Source organism: Peromyscus eremicus, chromosome 2, assembly GCF_949786415.1.
Source record: "Peromyscus eremicus chromosome 2, PerEre_H2_v1, whole genome shotgun sequence".
NCBI lineage: Eukaryota > Metazoa > Chordata > Mammalia > Rodentia > Cricetidae > Peromyscus > Peromyscus eremicus.
The window spans coordinates 133,735,590-133,754,142 of NC_081417.1; the positions used below are offsets into that span (position 1 = coordinate 133,735,590).

Consider the following 18,553-nt stretch of genomic DNA (forward strand, 5'->3'; position numbering starts at 1 on the left):
TCATGTTAAGTAAATGGAGCTAGAAACAATCATCCTGAGGTAACCAAGACTCAAAAAGACAAATATTACATGTTTTCTCTCATATGTGGGTGCTAGCTTTGAATCTTTGGATGTGTTTCATTTGGAATACCCAGAAGTATATAGTCATATAAAGGAGCTAAAGGAAATAATGGAAATAAGTAAATAAATAAAGAAAATAATGTAAAATAAAAGTTAAGTGGAGTAGGGAGTCAGGGTCAAGGAGGGAATGTGAAGATCCATTAACGCTAAAAGGCCTTTTGAAAAAGTCACATGGAGCCGGGCGGTGGTGGCGCACGCCTTTAATCCCAGCACTCGGGAGGCAGAGCCAGGCGGATCTCTGTGAGTTCGAGGCTAGCCTGGACTACCAAGTGAGTCCCAGGAAAGGCGCAAGGCTACACAGAGAAACCCTGTCTCAAAAAAAACCAAAAAAAAAACCAAAAAAAAAAAAAAAAAGAAAAAGTCACATGGAAACCTACTGTAGAAGCTTAATGAAATATATACATATACATAGAGTTTAAATGGAGCTACCCTAAATCAGGGGAACAGTACCCCTACTAGATACTATAGGCAGGGATTGGTTACCTCTTTTGGGGTTGTTGACTAGTGGGGTCCTATAGAACCTCAAATATTATAGGCTATTGCTACTGTTCTTGATACCCTCCAGAATTTGACAGTAAGACCCTACTCTGAGAAATCAAACTGGTACTCAATTGGGACACTTCATTGTAGACTGAAGTTTCTCGGTCCTGCCCGGTCCCTCACAGGCAGCAGCCGTTTTTATAAAATAAACACACAAAAGCTTATATTAATTAAACTGTTTGGTCTATGGCTCAGGCTTCTTGCTAGCTAGCTCTTTCATCTTAAATTAACCCATTTCTATTAATCTGTTTGCCTCGTGGTTTTGTGGCGTTACCTGTGTTCCATTGCACTTTCCTTCTCCCTGTATCTTTGCTTGGATTTCCCACCTGGCTCTATTCTGCCTTGCCATAGGCCACAGCAGCTTCTTTATTAACCAGCGGTAGCAACGCATATTCACAGTGTACAGAAAGACCATACCACAGCACTTCGTCCTGATGGGTTTTTGTTTTTGTTTTTGTTTTTTTTCCAAGACAGGGTTTCTCTGTGTAGCTTTGGAGACTGTCCTAGATCTCACTCTGTAGACCAGACTGGCCTCAAACTCACAGAAATCCGCCTGCCTCTGCCTCCTGAGTGCTGGGATTAAAGGCGTGCTTCACCACCGCCCAGCGGTCCTGATGGTTTTGCTTTCATAGTGCTAGAATATGCTAGATGCACACTACCAGTGGAGAATAGAAATTATTAATCTCACCCAGCTATGCCTCAAGAGCTACAATAATGACCAGCCTGTTTACAACATACTTCCTGGTGAAATAGTAGCACAAATTTTATCAGAGTAGCCAAACACTTTCTGATTGGATTTAAGGAGCAATTCACAAGATGAAACCAGTACCTGTCACTGTTACTGGGTAACAGTAACACCTGTGGCTAGATAGATCATAGGCCCTGGGAGAGACCTATTACTATTATACTGATAAATGGACATAGTAATAAACTAATAACTCATCACTATACTCATCTTCCAACGCTCATTGGAGAAGCTTCTTCTTCTTGTTCTTTTTTTTTTTTAAGTTTTTTTGAGATAGGGTTTCTTTATGCAGCCTTGGCTGTCCTGGAATGGTACACCAGGCTATTCTGTAGACCAGGCTGTCCTCCAACTCACAAGAGATAAGCTTGCCTCTGCCTCCTAAATGCTGGGATTAAAGGCCACCACCGACCTGCCAGAGAAGCTTCTTGAGTAAATAGTAAATAAAAAAATTAACACAAGAAGCCCACAAGTGGTCAACATTCAGAGAGTAAGAGACTTCAGCATGCTCAGCCCTAAATGAGACATCTCTATCACATCTCTCCCCACAAAGACTCCAGGATCATTGAGGACACAGGAGCACAAAGACTGATGTGGTGGATGACAACAATGAAATGGCATTTTCCAGACCAAACACTATAGTTGTACATAAGAATTCATAGCGGCTGTGAAAACATACACAAGACCCACAAGCTCAAATCAGACAAAATCCCAGCATGGAGGAGATTAGTAAGCACCAAGCACTGTTTCTAAATGAAAGTCTATCGGCAACTGATAGATACTGGAAGAGAGTCAGTTTTCTTTGAGACTGACCCCTGGAAGTTGAGTGTAACCCTTGGTAGACTCGTAATGCCCCATGGAATGGTCCCACACCCGAGAGTATCTGGGCAGAGCAAACTGGAGTGTATTTGGGGTGGTGGAGTACACAAAGCTGGGTGGGTGAAAAGGTGAGGGATAGGTTTTAGAGGAATTTGGGGTGATGAATGTGATTAAAATATATTGCATGAAATTCTCAAAGGACAAATAAAAGTATTCTTAAAGAAAATTTAAATATCTAATTTACATGGAAAACATTCAAGTTACTTCAGTGCAAATTTACAAGATGAGAACACACTTTTAACATTAAAAGTATTAAGTTTAATAATACCAAATTAGCAAGGATATATAGGGAATAGGTACTCACAAACTGGTGGACATATATATATCCAATTTATTGGTAGACTAGTACCCACCAACACTTTTAAAAAAGATTTAGTTTTATGTATATAGGTGTTGGCCTGCAAATATATCTGTGCACAGTGTGTGTACAGTGCCCATGAAAATCAGAATATGTCAAATCCCCTAGAGCTACAGACAGTGTGAACAGCTGGCCAGGTAGGTGCTGGGAATTGAACTCAGATCCTCTGGAAGAGCAGCAGTCAATGCTTTTAATCACTGAGCCATCTGTCCAGCCCCCATCAACATTCTTTTTAATCTAGGAATCTATGTTGCAGATATAAATAACCAAGCAATATTTAAAGAGGTTCTTGAAATACCTGTGATATCAACCAAAAAGCAACACAGATGGTTAAATTACGGTGCTAGCACATGTGGTGACCCATACCTATAGGCCCAGCACTCAGGAGGCAGAAACAGGAGGAAGAGACCAAAGCTAGCACCACCTACTTGAAGAGCTCCAGGCCAATGTAGCTTACAATAAGATCCTGTCTCAAAACAAAGACATACAAGATAACAGCTTGTGAAATAGCTCTGTGGATGGGGACACCTATCACCAAGTCTGATAACCTGAATTCAATCAGAGGCACCCACATAGCAGAAGACAGCCACTCCAAAAATTGTCCTCTGATCTCTACATGCCTACATTCACCTTGTGTACAGACACCATACAATAATACGTAAGTAAATTTTAAGAAAAAATTTAAAACCATCAGCTATCATAGTTACTGCATTCCCATAAAGTGCTAAGAACTACTCTGAAGTCAAGCCTTTGGTGACACAGTCCAGCTGGGGAGTCAGACAGATCAGACAGTGAGTGACCTAAAGATAACTAGGAGTGCTAGTTTAGATAAGATAGCCAGAGTTGGAGGTGGTGGCCCACACCTGTACTTCTAGCACTGAGACACCGAAGGATTTAAGGTGGATCTTAGTCTGGGCTACATACTGAGACCTGCCTCTCAAAACCAAAGACAGCTAAGGAAGGCCTCTGGGAAGAGGTGACAGATATTTGATCTGAATGAAACAAAGCGCCTATGTTTTGTTAGTCATCATGGTCTTACAATTAATGGTGCTTCATATTTATTTATTGTTAACAATGTTCAAATAGTGGATGAACAGAATGAAACAGAACAGCAGTTGTCTTGAGAACAGCAGACGCTAACAGTGGTTCCACAGCAGACACAACAACCAAACTGCTTCGAGGGTCAGTAGTCAATGTTTGGGTTACACGAGCTACAAAGCTAGCTTCTGCTTAGAGAACTACTTGCCATATAATTTTTATCTAGACATCTCCCAAGAGAAGGCAGAAGAAGAAATGCCAATGAGTTTGAAATTACTTGTTTGCAAGCCAAGGAGATGCTTCAGCAAGCAAAAGCACCTGCTGCTCAACTTGACAACCTGAGTTCAATTCCCAGAGTTCACTGTGGGAGGAGAGCTGACTCTCTGAAAGTTGTCCTGACCACCCCACCCAGGAGCACAATGGCATGCACAACTTACACTCAGATAGGTACACATCACATGAAAACGAACACACACACAATAATCAAAGTTTTAAAATATATCTATGCTGCTGTGGATAGAATCCAAGACCCTGTGGCATGCTAGACAAATTTTGTTCTTCTAGTTACACCTTCAGCCAGATTTAAACTTTTTAAAAAATATACTGAAAATATTGAACTCAGGGATCTTCATGGTCACTAAGCTCTCTTCTATCTCAGCATATCTTCACTGTTGCCTTGTTCATTTTTTTTTTTTTTTTTTTTTTTTTTGGTTTTTCGAGACAGGGTTTCTCTGTGTAGCTTTGCATCTTTTCCTGGAACTCACTTGGTAGCCCAGGCTGGCCTCAAACTCACAGAGATCCGCCTGGCTCTGCCTCCCGAGTGCTGGGATTAAAGGCATGCGCCACCACCGCCCGGTGCCTTGTTCATTTTTTAATTCAACTCTTCCACAATACTAAAATGCTTTTCATATTATCTGTCCATCTTCCCTAACCTCACAATGTGCACAATGCAATGTGAGCATCATATAATACAAGCTAGAGCTGACAATGTTCTCCAGGAAGTGGTCAGTCTCCTACCTGGTCCTTTTAAAGTTCTTGTCTCTTGCAAGTACCATGTAGTTCCTACACTATAGCTTATTCAACTAATTAATTGAGGTGAACAGTGGGCCAGAAGACAGCTCAGCAGTTAAGAAAGTGTGCTGCTCTTCCAGAGAACTGGGGCACAGTTCCCAGCAGTTATATCTGGTAGCTGTAACTCTAGCTTCAGAGGAGGATCTGACACCCTCTTCTGGTCTCTTTGAGCACTGACACACATTCAAGAACATGAACACGTGCACGCACACAGTATGACAAATCTTTTAAAAATATCATTTATAGGGCTGGAAAGATGGTTCAGCGGTTAAGAGCACTGGCTGCTCTTCCAGAGGTTCTGAGTTCAATTCCCAGCAACCACATGGTGGCTCACAACCACCCGTAATGAGATCTGTTGCCCCTTCTGGTTTATAGGCATACACGCAGACAGAACACTGTATACATAATAAATAAATCTTTAAAAAAATATCATTTATAACCAGGTGATGGTGGCTCATGCCTTTAATCCCAGCACTTGGGAGGCAGAACTCTGAGTTCGAGGCCAGCCTAGTCTACAGAGCGAGATCCAGGTCAGGCACCAAAACTACACAGAGAAACCCTGTCTCGGGAAAAATAAAATAAAAAAAAATTTATATATATATATAATTTATATGTCAGCACTGTACTAATTATTAAATACAAAGCACACAAAGAGAGCTGGATGCAGTGGCTCATGACAGTAACGATGGCACTCTAAAGGGTGAAGCCATAGGACTGCTGGGGCAGCTGTGCAGCACACTCAGGAAGCAAAGGCAAGGTGGCTTGCCTGGTCTACATAGTGTTCCTGGCCAGTTGAGGATAGTTAGATCCTGTCTTAAAGGGTGTATGTGTGTGGGGGGGGAGGGTGGGGGTGGTAACAAAGCAAGACACTCTTTACAGGAACTTTAAAGAACACAAACCAGAGATAAGGCCAATCAGAAAGCAAGAAATTTGTGAAAATAACATTACAAATAGGAGGAAGCTAACTAAAACATTGAAGGCACGAAAAAGAACAGTTGACACTAAGTGTCAAACAAAGACAACAGGAAGGGCTTAGTGGTAAACACTTGTCAAGCACTGAGGCTTCTGGGTAGAAAATAACTTCCTGTGTTAGCCCACACCTGCAATCCTAGCATTTGTAAAGCAAAGGCAGAAGGATCACAAGTTAAAGGCCAGTCTAGTATACACAGAGTCCCACACCTGGTATATACAGGTGAATATATAGTGACCCAGCCTTAAAAAGCCAGTCAGGCAGGGTGATTCACAACACAGTCCTATAATCCCAATACTCTAACATCAACATTAGATGCAGACTTGCTTTGTTTTTTTGTTTTTTGAGACAGGTTCTCATATAGCCTAGGCTGGCCTCAAACTAGCTTTGTAGCTGAGGTTGACCTTGAACTTCTGATCCTGAGTACACCACACCCATTTTAGTGGGTTGAGTATTGAACCCAGGGCTTCAGGCAAGCTAAGATGCATTCTACCAAAGATCACATCCTAAACCCAACCTTAAAGTTCTTAGCCTCCTGCCTCTACTTCCTGAGTATTAATTTAATTAGTGCAGGTGGGCATCACCATGCCCAGGGCTTCTTGCATAGTAGGCAAGCACTCTACCAACTGATTTACATCCCTAGACCATTTTCAGTTTGTATGTTTTGTTCTGTTTTTTGAGAAGGTCTAATATAGCCCAGGCTGACTTCAAACTCTTGATTCCCCTTCCTCTCTCCGCCAAGTGTGCCACCAAAACTAGCAGACTATTTCAAAAACCCACCTGAGCCGGGCAGTGGTGGCGCACGCCTTTGATCCCAGCACTTGGGGGACAGAGGCAGAGGCAGGCAGATCTCTGAGTTGAGGCCAGCCTGGTCTACAAATGAGTTCCAGGAGAGCCAGGGCTACAAACCCTGTCTCGGGAAAGCAAACAAACAAATAACACTAACAACAAAAAACACACCTGAAAAGAGGGACTAGTATGATGTGACTGGCTAGATGAGAGCTAAAATCCAAGCTGGAGCTGTAAAGATGTTTCCTTCTAAAGCTAAGAAATCTGGGTAACTCACACAACCCAAGGCATTTTTTAAAAAAAAGACTGTCTTAGTCTTCACAATGTATTTACTCAAAACACAATAAATATACTATTACTGCTCAAATTGCAAATGAGTAAATTGAGTAAAGAAAATACCACATCCAAGTCCACAGAGCTAATTTAAATGAAGAAAGACTGGCAGCCCCCTCTACATTTTTGGCTAGTCAAAAGTATCAAATGGAAAAGTCCCCAAATGGTAATGCATTAACTTTTAAATGGCATGGCACACTGATTTAAGAAATGTGATGAAATCATGGGCCACCCATCTCTATTCCACTAGGGACATTAATATCCCTCTGTCCAAGATATCCATGCTACAGTGTTACTGAGTAACCAGCTCAGTTATTATGGAGCTTGTGCTCCAGTGATCCTTATATAGTAGCTTAAAGCTAATGAGTCAGCCATAAGTCCATCTTTCAATTCATTTCCTCTCTTAGAAACTTTGTCATCTCACATCATCACAGGAAGGATACATGCTAAGATACTTTGAGAAAGAAACAACATTCATACAACCTTCACTACAGCATACTCTTCTTACAGTTCTATGATAAGGTGTTACTATGTCTGATTTATAAAGTAAGCCTAATGATTTATTTGTGTTAGTGAGAGCACATGCCAAGGTGAATTTGTTGGAGGTCAGAGAACTGCTTTGGAGAGTTGTTCTCTCTTACTGTGAGTTCTAGGGAACTGAACTCAGGTTATCAGGCTTTGCAGCAATCGGTTTTACTCACAGAACCATCTCATCTGACCCATGGGTAAATACTGGGGTGGGGGGAGAACAGTATGTAAAGAGCTTCATAGTAGCTGCAGTTTCAGACATCAACAGTCTTGGAATGCACACTCTGCCCACAGAGAGCTAATTATTGTATGGCCTATTTGACTCAGAACCCTTCTACTTGGTAATGAATCCAGAAAGATATATGCAGTACTTATTTTAACCATTAAAAAAAAAAAAAAAACAACTATGAAGTTGAGCTGGACATGGTGATAGAGCCTTTTATTTTGAGCACTCGTGAGGCAGAGGCAGGCATTATCTCTCTAAGCTGTAAGACAGCCTGGTCTAATAAGCCAAGCCAAGGCTACACAGTCAGACCCTGTCTCAAAAAAAAAAAAAAAAAAACCCAAGCAAACAAAAAGTACCGGCAACGTTACTATAAATTTAGAATTTAAAAGTGTGAAACATGTTTACTCATAAAATTACTTTGGTATTCTTACAGTATAATCACCTGACCGCTAATTTCATGTATGCTAAATGAAGTTTAATTAAAAAGCTTTCAAAACTTGGGTTACAAATAGTGCCACCAGTTCTAAGACTTTCAAAATGTTTTAAAATTTTTATTCCTTCCTTCATTCATTCATTGAGGGGCATGCTGGAGTGTGCATATGGAGGTCAGAGGAAAGCCTGAGGGATTAGGACCTCTCCTTCTACAATGTGGGTAGCCAGGGTCAATCTCAGGTCATCAGGCTTGGCAGCAAGCACTTTTATCCACTGAATCACCTTGCTGACCCAGACTGTGAGAATTTTGGTTTCCCAAATAAAGCAAAAAAAAAAAAAAAAAAAAAAAAAAAAAAAATCTAAAGACATCATCAATTTTTCAACAGTAACAAAAAGTGTAGCATTAATCTTTTTCTTAAAGTTACTTTTTAAAAACATTTATGTGCAGATGTATGGTACCATGGAAGTCAAAGGATAACTTTTGGGAATGTTCTCTTTCTCCAAATCGAAGTTGAAGGCGGGGGTTATCTTCTTTGCTTGTTCTTCACCTTATACCCAGGCAGGGTCTCTGATGAGCCTCCCTGAACCCAGAGTTCATGGGTTGAAGAGATGGCTCAGTAGTTAAGAGCACTGGCTGCTCTTCCTCCACCTTCCTCTGCCTGCCTCAGCCTCCCAAGTGCTAGGATTAAAAGTGTGTGTTACACACCTGGCTTGAGATACACCTACTTCTTATATGTTAACAGCATGTTACAACTGTCGGCAGAATTTAAGTCTTTAGAACATTTCTTTCCCTCCTCCTCCTCCTCCTCCTCCTCCTCCTCCTCCTCTTCTTCTTCTTCTTCTTCGAATTTAAGTCTTTAGAACATTTCTTTCCTTATTTCTTCTTCTTCTCCTTCTCCTCCTCCTCCTCCTCCTCCTTTTTTTTCCTGAGACAGGTTTTCTTTGTGTAGCCCTGCTGTCCTGGAGCTTGCTCTGTAGACCAGGCTGGCTTCAAACTCAGACACTTGCCTCTGCCTTCCTAGTGCTGAGATTAAAAGTGTGCGCCACAACCGCCTGACTGAACATTTTTCTTTTTGAGACAGGGTCTCCCTGTATAGACCTGAATGGCCTGGAACTCCCCATGTAGACCAAGCCAGCCCTTATACTCACAGAGGCCTGCTTGCCCCCTTCCTCTGCCTCTGGAGTGCTAGGACTAAAGGTAGGTACTACCACACCCAGGCTAGGATGACATTTCTAAACACCTGATGAAAACAATTTGTAGTTGTAAACACAGCAGGAGCATAGGTCAGCCCTTTATGATAACATACTACTAATCACCAATCTTTATGTATTATGTGCTCTCAGCTTCTCATCCTCACCACTCAGTCATACAGTGAAGTGTTTCTTTTTCTGCCTGTCAAATGTAGAACCAAAACCAGTCAGTGGTGGTGCCTGCCTTTAATCTCAGTGCTCTGGAGGCAGAGGCAGATGGAGTTCAAGGCCAGCCTGGTCTACTGAGTTTCAGGACAGCCAGGGCTACACAGAGGACAGAAAGAGAGAGAAAAAAAAAAAAAGTGGAACCAAGAAAGCTATTCTGTCAACCTAATTCATGGTCACATTTTTCCAGAATACTTATGTACATTCACTTGTTATACTTGATGGTAGGTAACTCAAGCTCAAAAGCTGTAAAACCTAGTTGTTTTCCTACCCCCACGCTCCCTGCAATTAACTCCATCCTGTCCCACAGCGTTCTGTGCTCCTTCTCAGCTCTACCTCCGGCACTAGAACGCTGTCACCCGCGCTCCAGGCCTTCCTATGATTCGTTTATATCCTTTAAGTCAGAGGGTCTACCCTATTCAAAGTGGCCTCTCCCATTGCAGTCATCTTTTTTCTGTCATTCTTACTAGGATGTCCCCTCACATACTTTCTGTATGACACTTTTCCTCATCACTACCAAAATTGCATTGGAAATACTGTTATTTCTTTTTGAGGGGTGGTAAAATGTGTATTTGAGAAAGGAATATCATACTGTGGCCTAGCCTGAAAGCCTTTTATGAAGCCCAAGATGTCCTTGAACTTGCATAGATCTTCCTGCCTCAGTGCTGGGATTACAGGTATTCACCACCAAGCTTTGCAAATACTGATTTCTCATCAAGGGAAAGTCTTATTCACGTTTCCTCAACACTTGGTTAAATGTCTGGCACCATTCTAAGGGCTGGCAAAAATCTGTGGAATAAATGACTATCCTAAAAAGAATGATTACCAGTAAAATACACAATAATGGAAACGCTGAAAATTATACACACACAAGAACTGGAATGATCTAATGTACAGAAAGGATTAGCAGAGCCAAATTCCAAATAGTCAAGGTTCTGGGTCAGAGTGGATACGAACAGCAATCAACCGAGATAACTTTAAATCTGTCCAGGACTAACAGAGCAAATTGCTCCCTACCCCAACTACAACTTTGTAACTCCACAATTTTTTCAGCACTCAACTGCTCATTAAGAGTCCACGTACCAACATACTTCGATTATTTTGTATTCTCTAAGGTATGCCAAATGAGGAGCAAAGGGATGACTGAAACCTGATAGTGCAAGTACCAGAGGTAAAAATAATAACGGCAAGCATTTACACTTGTGAGGTACTTGAAAACATGGAAAAAATTGCAATATGATCATGGAGACCAAACTTAACACATCGGTCAGCATGTAGCCCCACAGACTGGGACCCGCACAGAAATGACCAATCACCTAACTGCCAGATGTATAGGCCATTCTCTACATTTCTCGCCCGACCTCTTCTACTCACAGTCTCATCTCCACTACAGGGCTCATCGGCCCCATTTCCAGTAGCACAATCCGCAAATGAATACCAAACAGGCCAAAGAATGGCATAAACATAGCTTCATACCCGCCCAAAATAGCAAAAAAACACAACCAAACGGCTCAGTAATCCCTAATCCGGAAGCTCTAGAAGCCATCCAAAACCAACCGTCGTATCTCTGGGAAGTCAAAAGATGCTGACTCCAAAGATAAGTCTCTGGCCCTAGCCCACCTCTCCTGATTATTCAGAAAAACCAGGGCTTTCCAGTTTAGAGATCAGCACACTACTAAAAAAAAAAAGAAGAAAAAAAAAAACAAAAACAAAAAAAACCGCGTCTCCCTGCACGAACTGGCAATCGAACCCTCAGGGGGGCAGTGGCGCTCCAACCACCCGGCCAGGACCCAGGCAACAGCGACAAGGCACAGCCCTTCCAGGGAGCTCTCTGGGCTCTCAGTACCGCCCAGCGCAACCCGCCCCGGCAGTGACTGAAGTCAGGGTTGTGGCAGAGCTGGGCCTGCCCGGCCCGGGGGCGCGGCGAGACACGGGGGCGGCGGTTCCTCCACTAGCCCCTTGCTGTTCAGGCCGACCCGGGGGCTCTTCCCCAGGCCTCCACGCCCCTCCACCCTCGGCCAGCTAGTCGGCCCCTTACCTGGCAGAAGCTCCGGCAGTAGTTCAAAGATGAGACCTCGGACACCTCCTGCTCCCTCAGCTCGGTCTCCAGCTGCCAGAGACACGGTCTCAGGCCCGGAGCTCCCGGCGCGGGAGATGCAGGGCGATGACCCCGAGCCATGGACTCTGTCTCGGTTCCGGCTCCGGCTCCTGCGACCGCCGGAGCCTCAGTCCCGGCCCCGGCCCCGGCGGCGGCGGTGGCGTCTCCCTTTCCGTCCGCCATCTTCCCACGGCCCAGCAGCGCGTAGGCAACCAGACCACGTGACTCCGCCTGGCCCCGCCCCCGATCGCCCGTGAATAGTGACGCGCTCCCTGGCGACGCTGGCGCCAACTTTATTCCGTCACTAGGACGCTGAACGTTGGTCCTCTCAGAAGTCTCCACCGCAGCCGCCCTAGCAACAGCCTAGCAACGACGAGGTTCTAGCGGCCCTGGGTTCCACAGGCCCTTCAGTGTCGAGGAGCGCCAAGGGCCTAGAGACCATCGAGATATGAGAGAGATGTCAGCCGAGCTGCGAACTGAAGAGCGAGGAAAAGGTATCCCAGAATGAAGCCTGGAGCAAAGCATCCCCGGTTCGAGGATAAACTGAAAACAAGCTCAAGGGAACTTGTTTTATAACAGCAATGGCATGACTAGTCGCTGGAGAAAGATCAGCCAAAATATGGCGTTTAGACGATTCTACTAGAAGAAGGAGAAAAAAAAAACTGGGGGGGGCGGTCGAGACAGGGTTTCTCCCTGGCTGTCCTGGAACTCACTTTATAGACTAGGCTGATCTCAAACTCACAGAGATCCATCTACCTCTGCCTCCTGAGTGCTGGGATTAAAGGGTGTGCACCACCACCGCCCTGAAAAAAAAAAAAAAGTCTATCAATATCTAAAGTTTATGGGTTAAAGACTTAAAAAATGGCCGGGTGAGCCCAGCAGTGGTGGCACACGTCTTTAACCCCAGAATTCAGGAAGCAGAGGCAGGCGGATCTCTGTGAGTTTGAGGTCAGCCTGGTCTACAGAGCTAGTTCTAGGACAGCCAGGGCTACACAGAGAAACCTTGTCTCGGGAAAAAAAAATACGCAGAACACAGTAGAACATCCCAATATTAGCACCCATTAGAGTGAGGCTAGAAGATGGCTGAATTGAAGAAGAAGAAAGAAGAAGAAGAAGCTGTAATATCAGCATTCCTGAGGTAGTTCTGAAGTCCCTAGCCAGCCTGAGCTGCTTTGCTCACAGCAGGGTCCTCATCAAAAGAAAAACAAATAAACAAACAACAACAAACAAGTTGGGCATGGTGGTGCACACCTTTAATCACAAACAAACAAACTAAATTTAAAAAGATACAGATTTATTTACTTGAGGAACTGAGGTGTGTGTGAGTGCCTGCGTGCCACAGTGGCCAGTGTAGTGATCAGAGACAACTGTACAGGAGTTGGTTCCCTCCTTTCACCGTGTGGGTTCTGAAGATCCAACTCAGGTCATCAGCCTTGGTGGCAGGTGCCTTTACTTGCTTGCATCAGCCCCTAATTTGATTTTTTAAAAAATAAATTTAAAGGAAAACAAACACAAAAGTCAGAGTTCCCCAGGCAAGGAAATCGTAAATACAAAAGTCATGAGGTTTGTTTTTCTCATTTAATAGCAACAAAGCCCCTGTAATCACAGCACTTGAGGGAGAGACTGAGACAGGAGGATCTGAGTTCCAGGTCTTAGGTGGAGGGGACAAGAAAGAAATGCAAGGAAGAACAGAGAGGAAAGGGGGAATGACAAAGCCCATGTGGCTGGAGCCCAGGGTGTGGGATGAAGTGGTGAAAACCAGAGAGCATGTTCGTATAAGCATGAAAATGATACAGAGAGAAATTACGATGCAGAAGGAACACAGGAGAAAAGTCCTTGAGAAGGCCAGAGAAGATAGCATCCAGAACACAAGAGGTTTGGTCTAATTGAGGGGTACACTCTTCTTTCAACTGGAGGGAGTCTATAAACTATGGGTCCCAATGAAGGTAAATGTATAATTTGGTAATGGGAGATTTGACAGTCATGGCCTAAATGCTTTCCCCCCTTCCATGAAATGAGTCATTGTGCCAATTAGTTGTTTGTGAACTTAAGACAAAAACAGAGTCACCTGAGAGGAGGGAACCTCCTAAGGGGAAATGCCAACATCACACTGACCTGTAGGCATGTCTGTGTGACATTTTGTATGTTGATTGATGTGGGACGGCTCAGCCCATTGTGGGTGATGCCACCCCAGGCAGATGATACAGGGAGATATAAGCAAGGTAGCTGAATATGAGCACGGAAGCAAACCAGAAAATTCCCTCCATAGTTCTACCTCTGCTCCTGTTTGAGTTACTGCCATGACATTCCTCAGTGATTAACTGGGACTGGGACCGGTGAGCCAGATAAACCCTTTCTTTTCCAAGTTGCTTTTGGTCATCGTTTTGATCACAGCACTAAAAGTAGGACAGTCATCAAGGCCAAATTGAGCTTCTGAGAAAAAAAAAACTTTGTTGAAGTTGTTTCAGACTGAGATAGGAAAGAACACATGCTAGATAGATACCAGAAGACTCCAGGGCAATGTTGAATGGCATTCATTTGTTCAACAAACACTCATTGACAGTGTATTATGTTTCTGGCTTTGTCCTATAAAACAAGCCCTGAGTTTTGTATCCTTTTTGTTCCCTACATGATACAATACAGTTAATTCATACACACCTTCTGTAGTCATACCCTGCCACATCCTGAGAGACTTGGGTCCTGGAACCCTTGGCCTAGGGTCAGCCAGGAAAAGAAGAAAATTACTTCCTACACTGAATCTGGGATCAGGCGGGAGTCTCTAAGGCTAGCACCATCACTGCCACCTGGAATCTGAACAAGTTTATTAGATACAGCTCAGAGGGAGGAGTTAGCTAGTCTCTGTAGGAGGTCTCTCTGTAGGCCGCAGTCTCAGGCTGTAAACATCCTGGAGGAGGAAACTGCAGTTGCCAGTCTTTACATAGACTGATAATTGTTCTTAAACACTCAGATACCTTGGGGTAGGGGTGGCCGACACCTTTAATCTCAACACTTTGGAGGCAGAGGCAGGCAGATCTGTGAGTCCTGGGCCATCCTGGTCTACAGAGCTAGTTCCAGGACAGCTAGGGCTGTTACACACAGAAACCCTGTCTGGAAAAAAACAGTAACAAAAAACAGACTCCCAAGAAAAACTCAAGACATTTCTCTTAAGCCTAGCCCATGTGGGTAACAGCTTTGCCAATTTTCTGTGGACTAATTGGTCTTGGAGTCATTGACAGGCTTTGTCCATATCTAAAGATACATCTGCTCAGGACTTCTGCTCAGTCAGAGCATCCTCTGCTCCTTATGTTATAAAAGTCAGTCCTCTGAGCAAAACCATCTACATCAGATAAGCTGTGGCCGCTTTCAAGAGTCCATCAGAATACAACTTGTTGACTGCTGACACCTTTTCATAGAAAGAGAAAGTAGGGGGAGGGTCGTTAGACCTACACCTGTGATTCTAGTTGCTCCTTCCAGCCATTTGTATGCAATTCTGCCCGAGTTGCACTTGACCTCAGGAGGGTTAGCGTATATAGGCTGGGGGAGGTTCATTGAAGAGAAGCTCCATCTGTGCAGCTAAGGGGAAGCCATCATCTATGCTTGATGAAAAGACTATCCAGTGTGGCAGCTTTGGAGTTACCCATGCTCTTACAAGTCGCCTCTCACTCATGCTTTGTAAGTAAGCGCCATAAAATCATTGGTTCCCCAGGGCGAACTTTGGTGGAACTGTACTTCGGTTTGTCATTGGGATCTTATGAAGAGGGGGGTAGATAGTGTTTAATGTCTCCCTAGGGAAAGAATTGTTCCAACATCCTAGTTCTGTTACCATGAGCAGAAGCATGGAAGGTGTCCATCTCTTTTGCAGTTAGAGACCAGCTGATTGGGTAAGCAGAGACTTAGACCTGTGCTAACCCAGGAAACTACAACTATTTCTTGGTAGCTGGGTTTTCTGTGGGTTGAAATAGCCCTTTATAGCTTGACATCTTTGATGCTGCAAATAGGTTCTTCCTATCCTATCAGAAATAAAGGCACCATGGCATTTTCCCAATGACCATACATGATCACTAAAGAACATCTTGATAAGGAGAAATTTAAAAGGAACACAAGGACACCTTGACCTTTGGAGCATACTCAGTAGAGTAGGATGACATGAAGGTGGTACTCAAAGACAGGAACTGAGCAATGATACCACAAGAGGAGGGGACTATAAGGAACTCTTAAAAATCCATAATGCAGCTGGGCAGTGATAGTGCATGTCTTTAATCCCAGCACTCAGGAGGCAGAGGCAGGTGGATCTCTGTGAGTTTGAGGCCAGCCTGGGCTACAGAGTGAGATCCAGGACAGGCACTAAAACTACCCTGTCTCAAAAAACAAAAAACAGCAACAACAAATCCACAATGCAGAATCCAATGGGTTACTGCTCTCTATTCTGGTCAGCCTGCTTCACATTTGCCTGGAGTGTACTTTGCTTTGCTAAATAAACTTCTCTTCAGTTGTGTCTTGATTGAATTATTTCCTTAAGAGAGAAGACAGGAAGAGAGGAGTAACATCCTACAGATAGCCCATGTTCCCCTTGACTGAAGCTGGGTATTGCTCAGTATACTAGTATTAACACTTATAAGACGAGAGCAGGACTGGAGAGATGGCTCAGAGATTAAGAGCACTGGCTGCTCTTCCATAGGTCCTGAGTTGAATTCCCAGCAACCACATAGTGACTCCCAGCAACCACATAGTGACTCATAACCATCTGTAATGAGATCTAGTGCCCTCTTCTGATGTGCAGGCACACATGCAGACAGAACACGGTATACATAATAAATAAAAAAATCTTTAAAACAAAACAGTTATAAAGAAGAAGAAGAAGGAGAAGAAAGAGAAGAAGAAGAAGAAGAAGAAGAAGAAGAAGAAGAAGAAGAAGAAGAAGAAGGAGACAAAAGCATAGCCCAGGTGTGATCATCTTTAATCAAAGCACTCCCAGGGCAGAGGCAAATGCATCTCTGTGAGTTGGAGGTCAAACTGGTCTACATATCAAGTTTCAGGCCAGCCAAGACTCCATGGTGAGACCTCGTCTTTTTTTTAAAAAGGTGTGTGTGGGGTGGGGGTGGGAGTGGGGGTGTCAGTGAGATGGTGCATTGTTCTACATTAATCTGAAAAATAGTCTGTCGGGCGGTGGTGGCGCACACCTTTAATCCCGGCACTCAGGAGGCAGAGGCAGGCGGATCTCTGTGAGTTCGAGGCCAGCCTGGTCTCCAAAACGAGTTCCAGGAAAGGTGCAAAGCTACACAGAGAAACCCTGTCTCAAAAAACCAAAAATAAAATAAAAATCATTGGATTCACCCATCCTTTGAACAGCCTGGCAGATGAAACCAACACCAGTTCTAAACTGACCATTCACCCTACCCATATCTGTCCATTTTATGTCATGATCACAAATGCTTAAGATAAGTTATGAAGAGAAAGGCTCATTCGGCTCTATTTAAGAATTTTCAATCCATAATAGATTGGTCCCATTGCTAGCATATCAAGGTAGGAAACTTATGGTTTAATAAAACCTCTCATTTTATAACCTAGAAACAAAAAGGGAGAAGATGGTCTAGGTCCCCAACCCACTTAGGGTACATTCTCAGTGACCTGAATGCCTCCCAATACCTTTCTATCACATCTGAAATTTCTGAACTGGGGATCAGGCCATGGGCTCATGGAGGGTACTCAAGGCATGGAGCTGTGCTTTGAAGCATTTGTGTTGGCAAGAACAAGGCTATGAACTCTTTGTTATTGTTCTGCATCGAAAAGAAGTATTGTATCTCTAATTAGCAGCACTGAGACTGGGTTTCTTTCCCATCTTAAGGTAGACATAGCAACATGCAGAGCAGAGGAATGCTGTGACATCTAATGAGACATATCCACATTGGAAGTGCCCAGAACAGGGTCAGATGCATAATAAGCAATCAGTAAATGCTATCACTACCCTTCTCAGAGGTTTGATCTCAGAGGGCAACTTTAGTTCCCCCTTATTGTAGTAGGCTGTCTACACATAACATCCATCATTGTCTGTTTTCATGACTTTGTCCTGTATATGAAAAAAATGATTCAGGGAAATATCCATATTGGGGATCATTAAAGGAACTGGTCAGGCTTCAATTTTGGATTTTGCAAGTTCAAGAACTTGAGTCTACATTTTCATCTCGCTGCTGATCAAGTCACAAGAGTCCAATTTACTAATTGATCCTAAGAAAGCTATTGGCATCCCTATAGGAAAATCATCTTGGGAGCAGAATTAGTAACAGAAGTTTCCTTAGGGAAGGTAGGGTAGGTGTAGAGGGCACAACAAAATCTCTCCAATCACTCCCACACCCAGTCTAATTTGAGTTAGAGTTGCCCCTCTCCTCCTCTTTTTCTTAAAAAAAGATTCATTTATTGTTATTATATGTGAATTTGTTTGCATATATGTCTGTGAACCCCATGTGTTCATGGTGACAGAAGAGGTTGCCGAGTCCCTAAAATTGGAGTCGCAGTTAGTAGCCACCATGTGGGTGCTGGCAATTGAATCAGGATCTTCTGTAAGAACAGCTAGTGAGGTTAATGACTGAGCCATCTCTAGGGCCCCAAAGATTTATTTTTTTACTTTTATGTATGTATGTGTGTATGTGAGGGTATGCCATTTATGTGAGGGTAGTCATGGATGCCTGGAGAGGCTAACAAATCCCCTGGAGTTAGAGTTGCAAGCAGTTGTGAGCCACCAGACTTGAGTACCAGATTCTGAACTTGGGTCTCCTGGAAGAATGGGAAGTGTGCTTAACCTCTGAGGCATCTCTGCATTCCTTTCTTTCTTCTCCTCCTTTCCAATCCTTCCCTTCCCCTTCCTTCCTTCCTTCCTTCCTTCCTTCCTTCCTTCCTTCCTTCCTTCCTTCCTTCCTTCTTCCTTCCTTCCTTCCTTTCTTGTTTATTTATAGCCAAAATCTCACTATGTAGCCTTGGCTAGCCTGGAACTCTTCGCACAGCCAAGTGGCCTTGAA

At 43.6% G+C, this 18,553-nt stretch overlaps 1 protein-coding gene across 1 annotated transcript in view; it reads right to left on the reverse strand.

The window, feature by feature from the left end:
• Positions 1 to 11,753, reverse strand: part of Rlf (RLF zinc finger) — a 69,714-nt gene extending 57,961 nt beyond the window's left edge. Inside the window, exon 1 of the mRNA XM_059254895.1 lies at positions 11,481 to 11,753. Within this exon, the coding sequence (XP_059110878.1) occupies positions 11,481 to 11,723 (243 nt within the window). The 5' untranslated portion in view covers positions 11,724 to 11,753. The remainder of the gene's footprint in view (positions 1 to 11,480) is intronic.
• Positions 11,754 to 18,553: the final 6,800 nt, after the last annotated feature.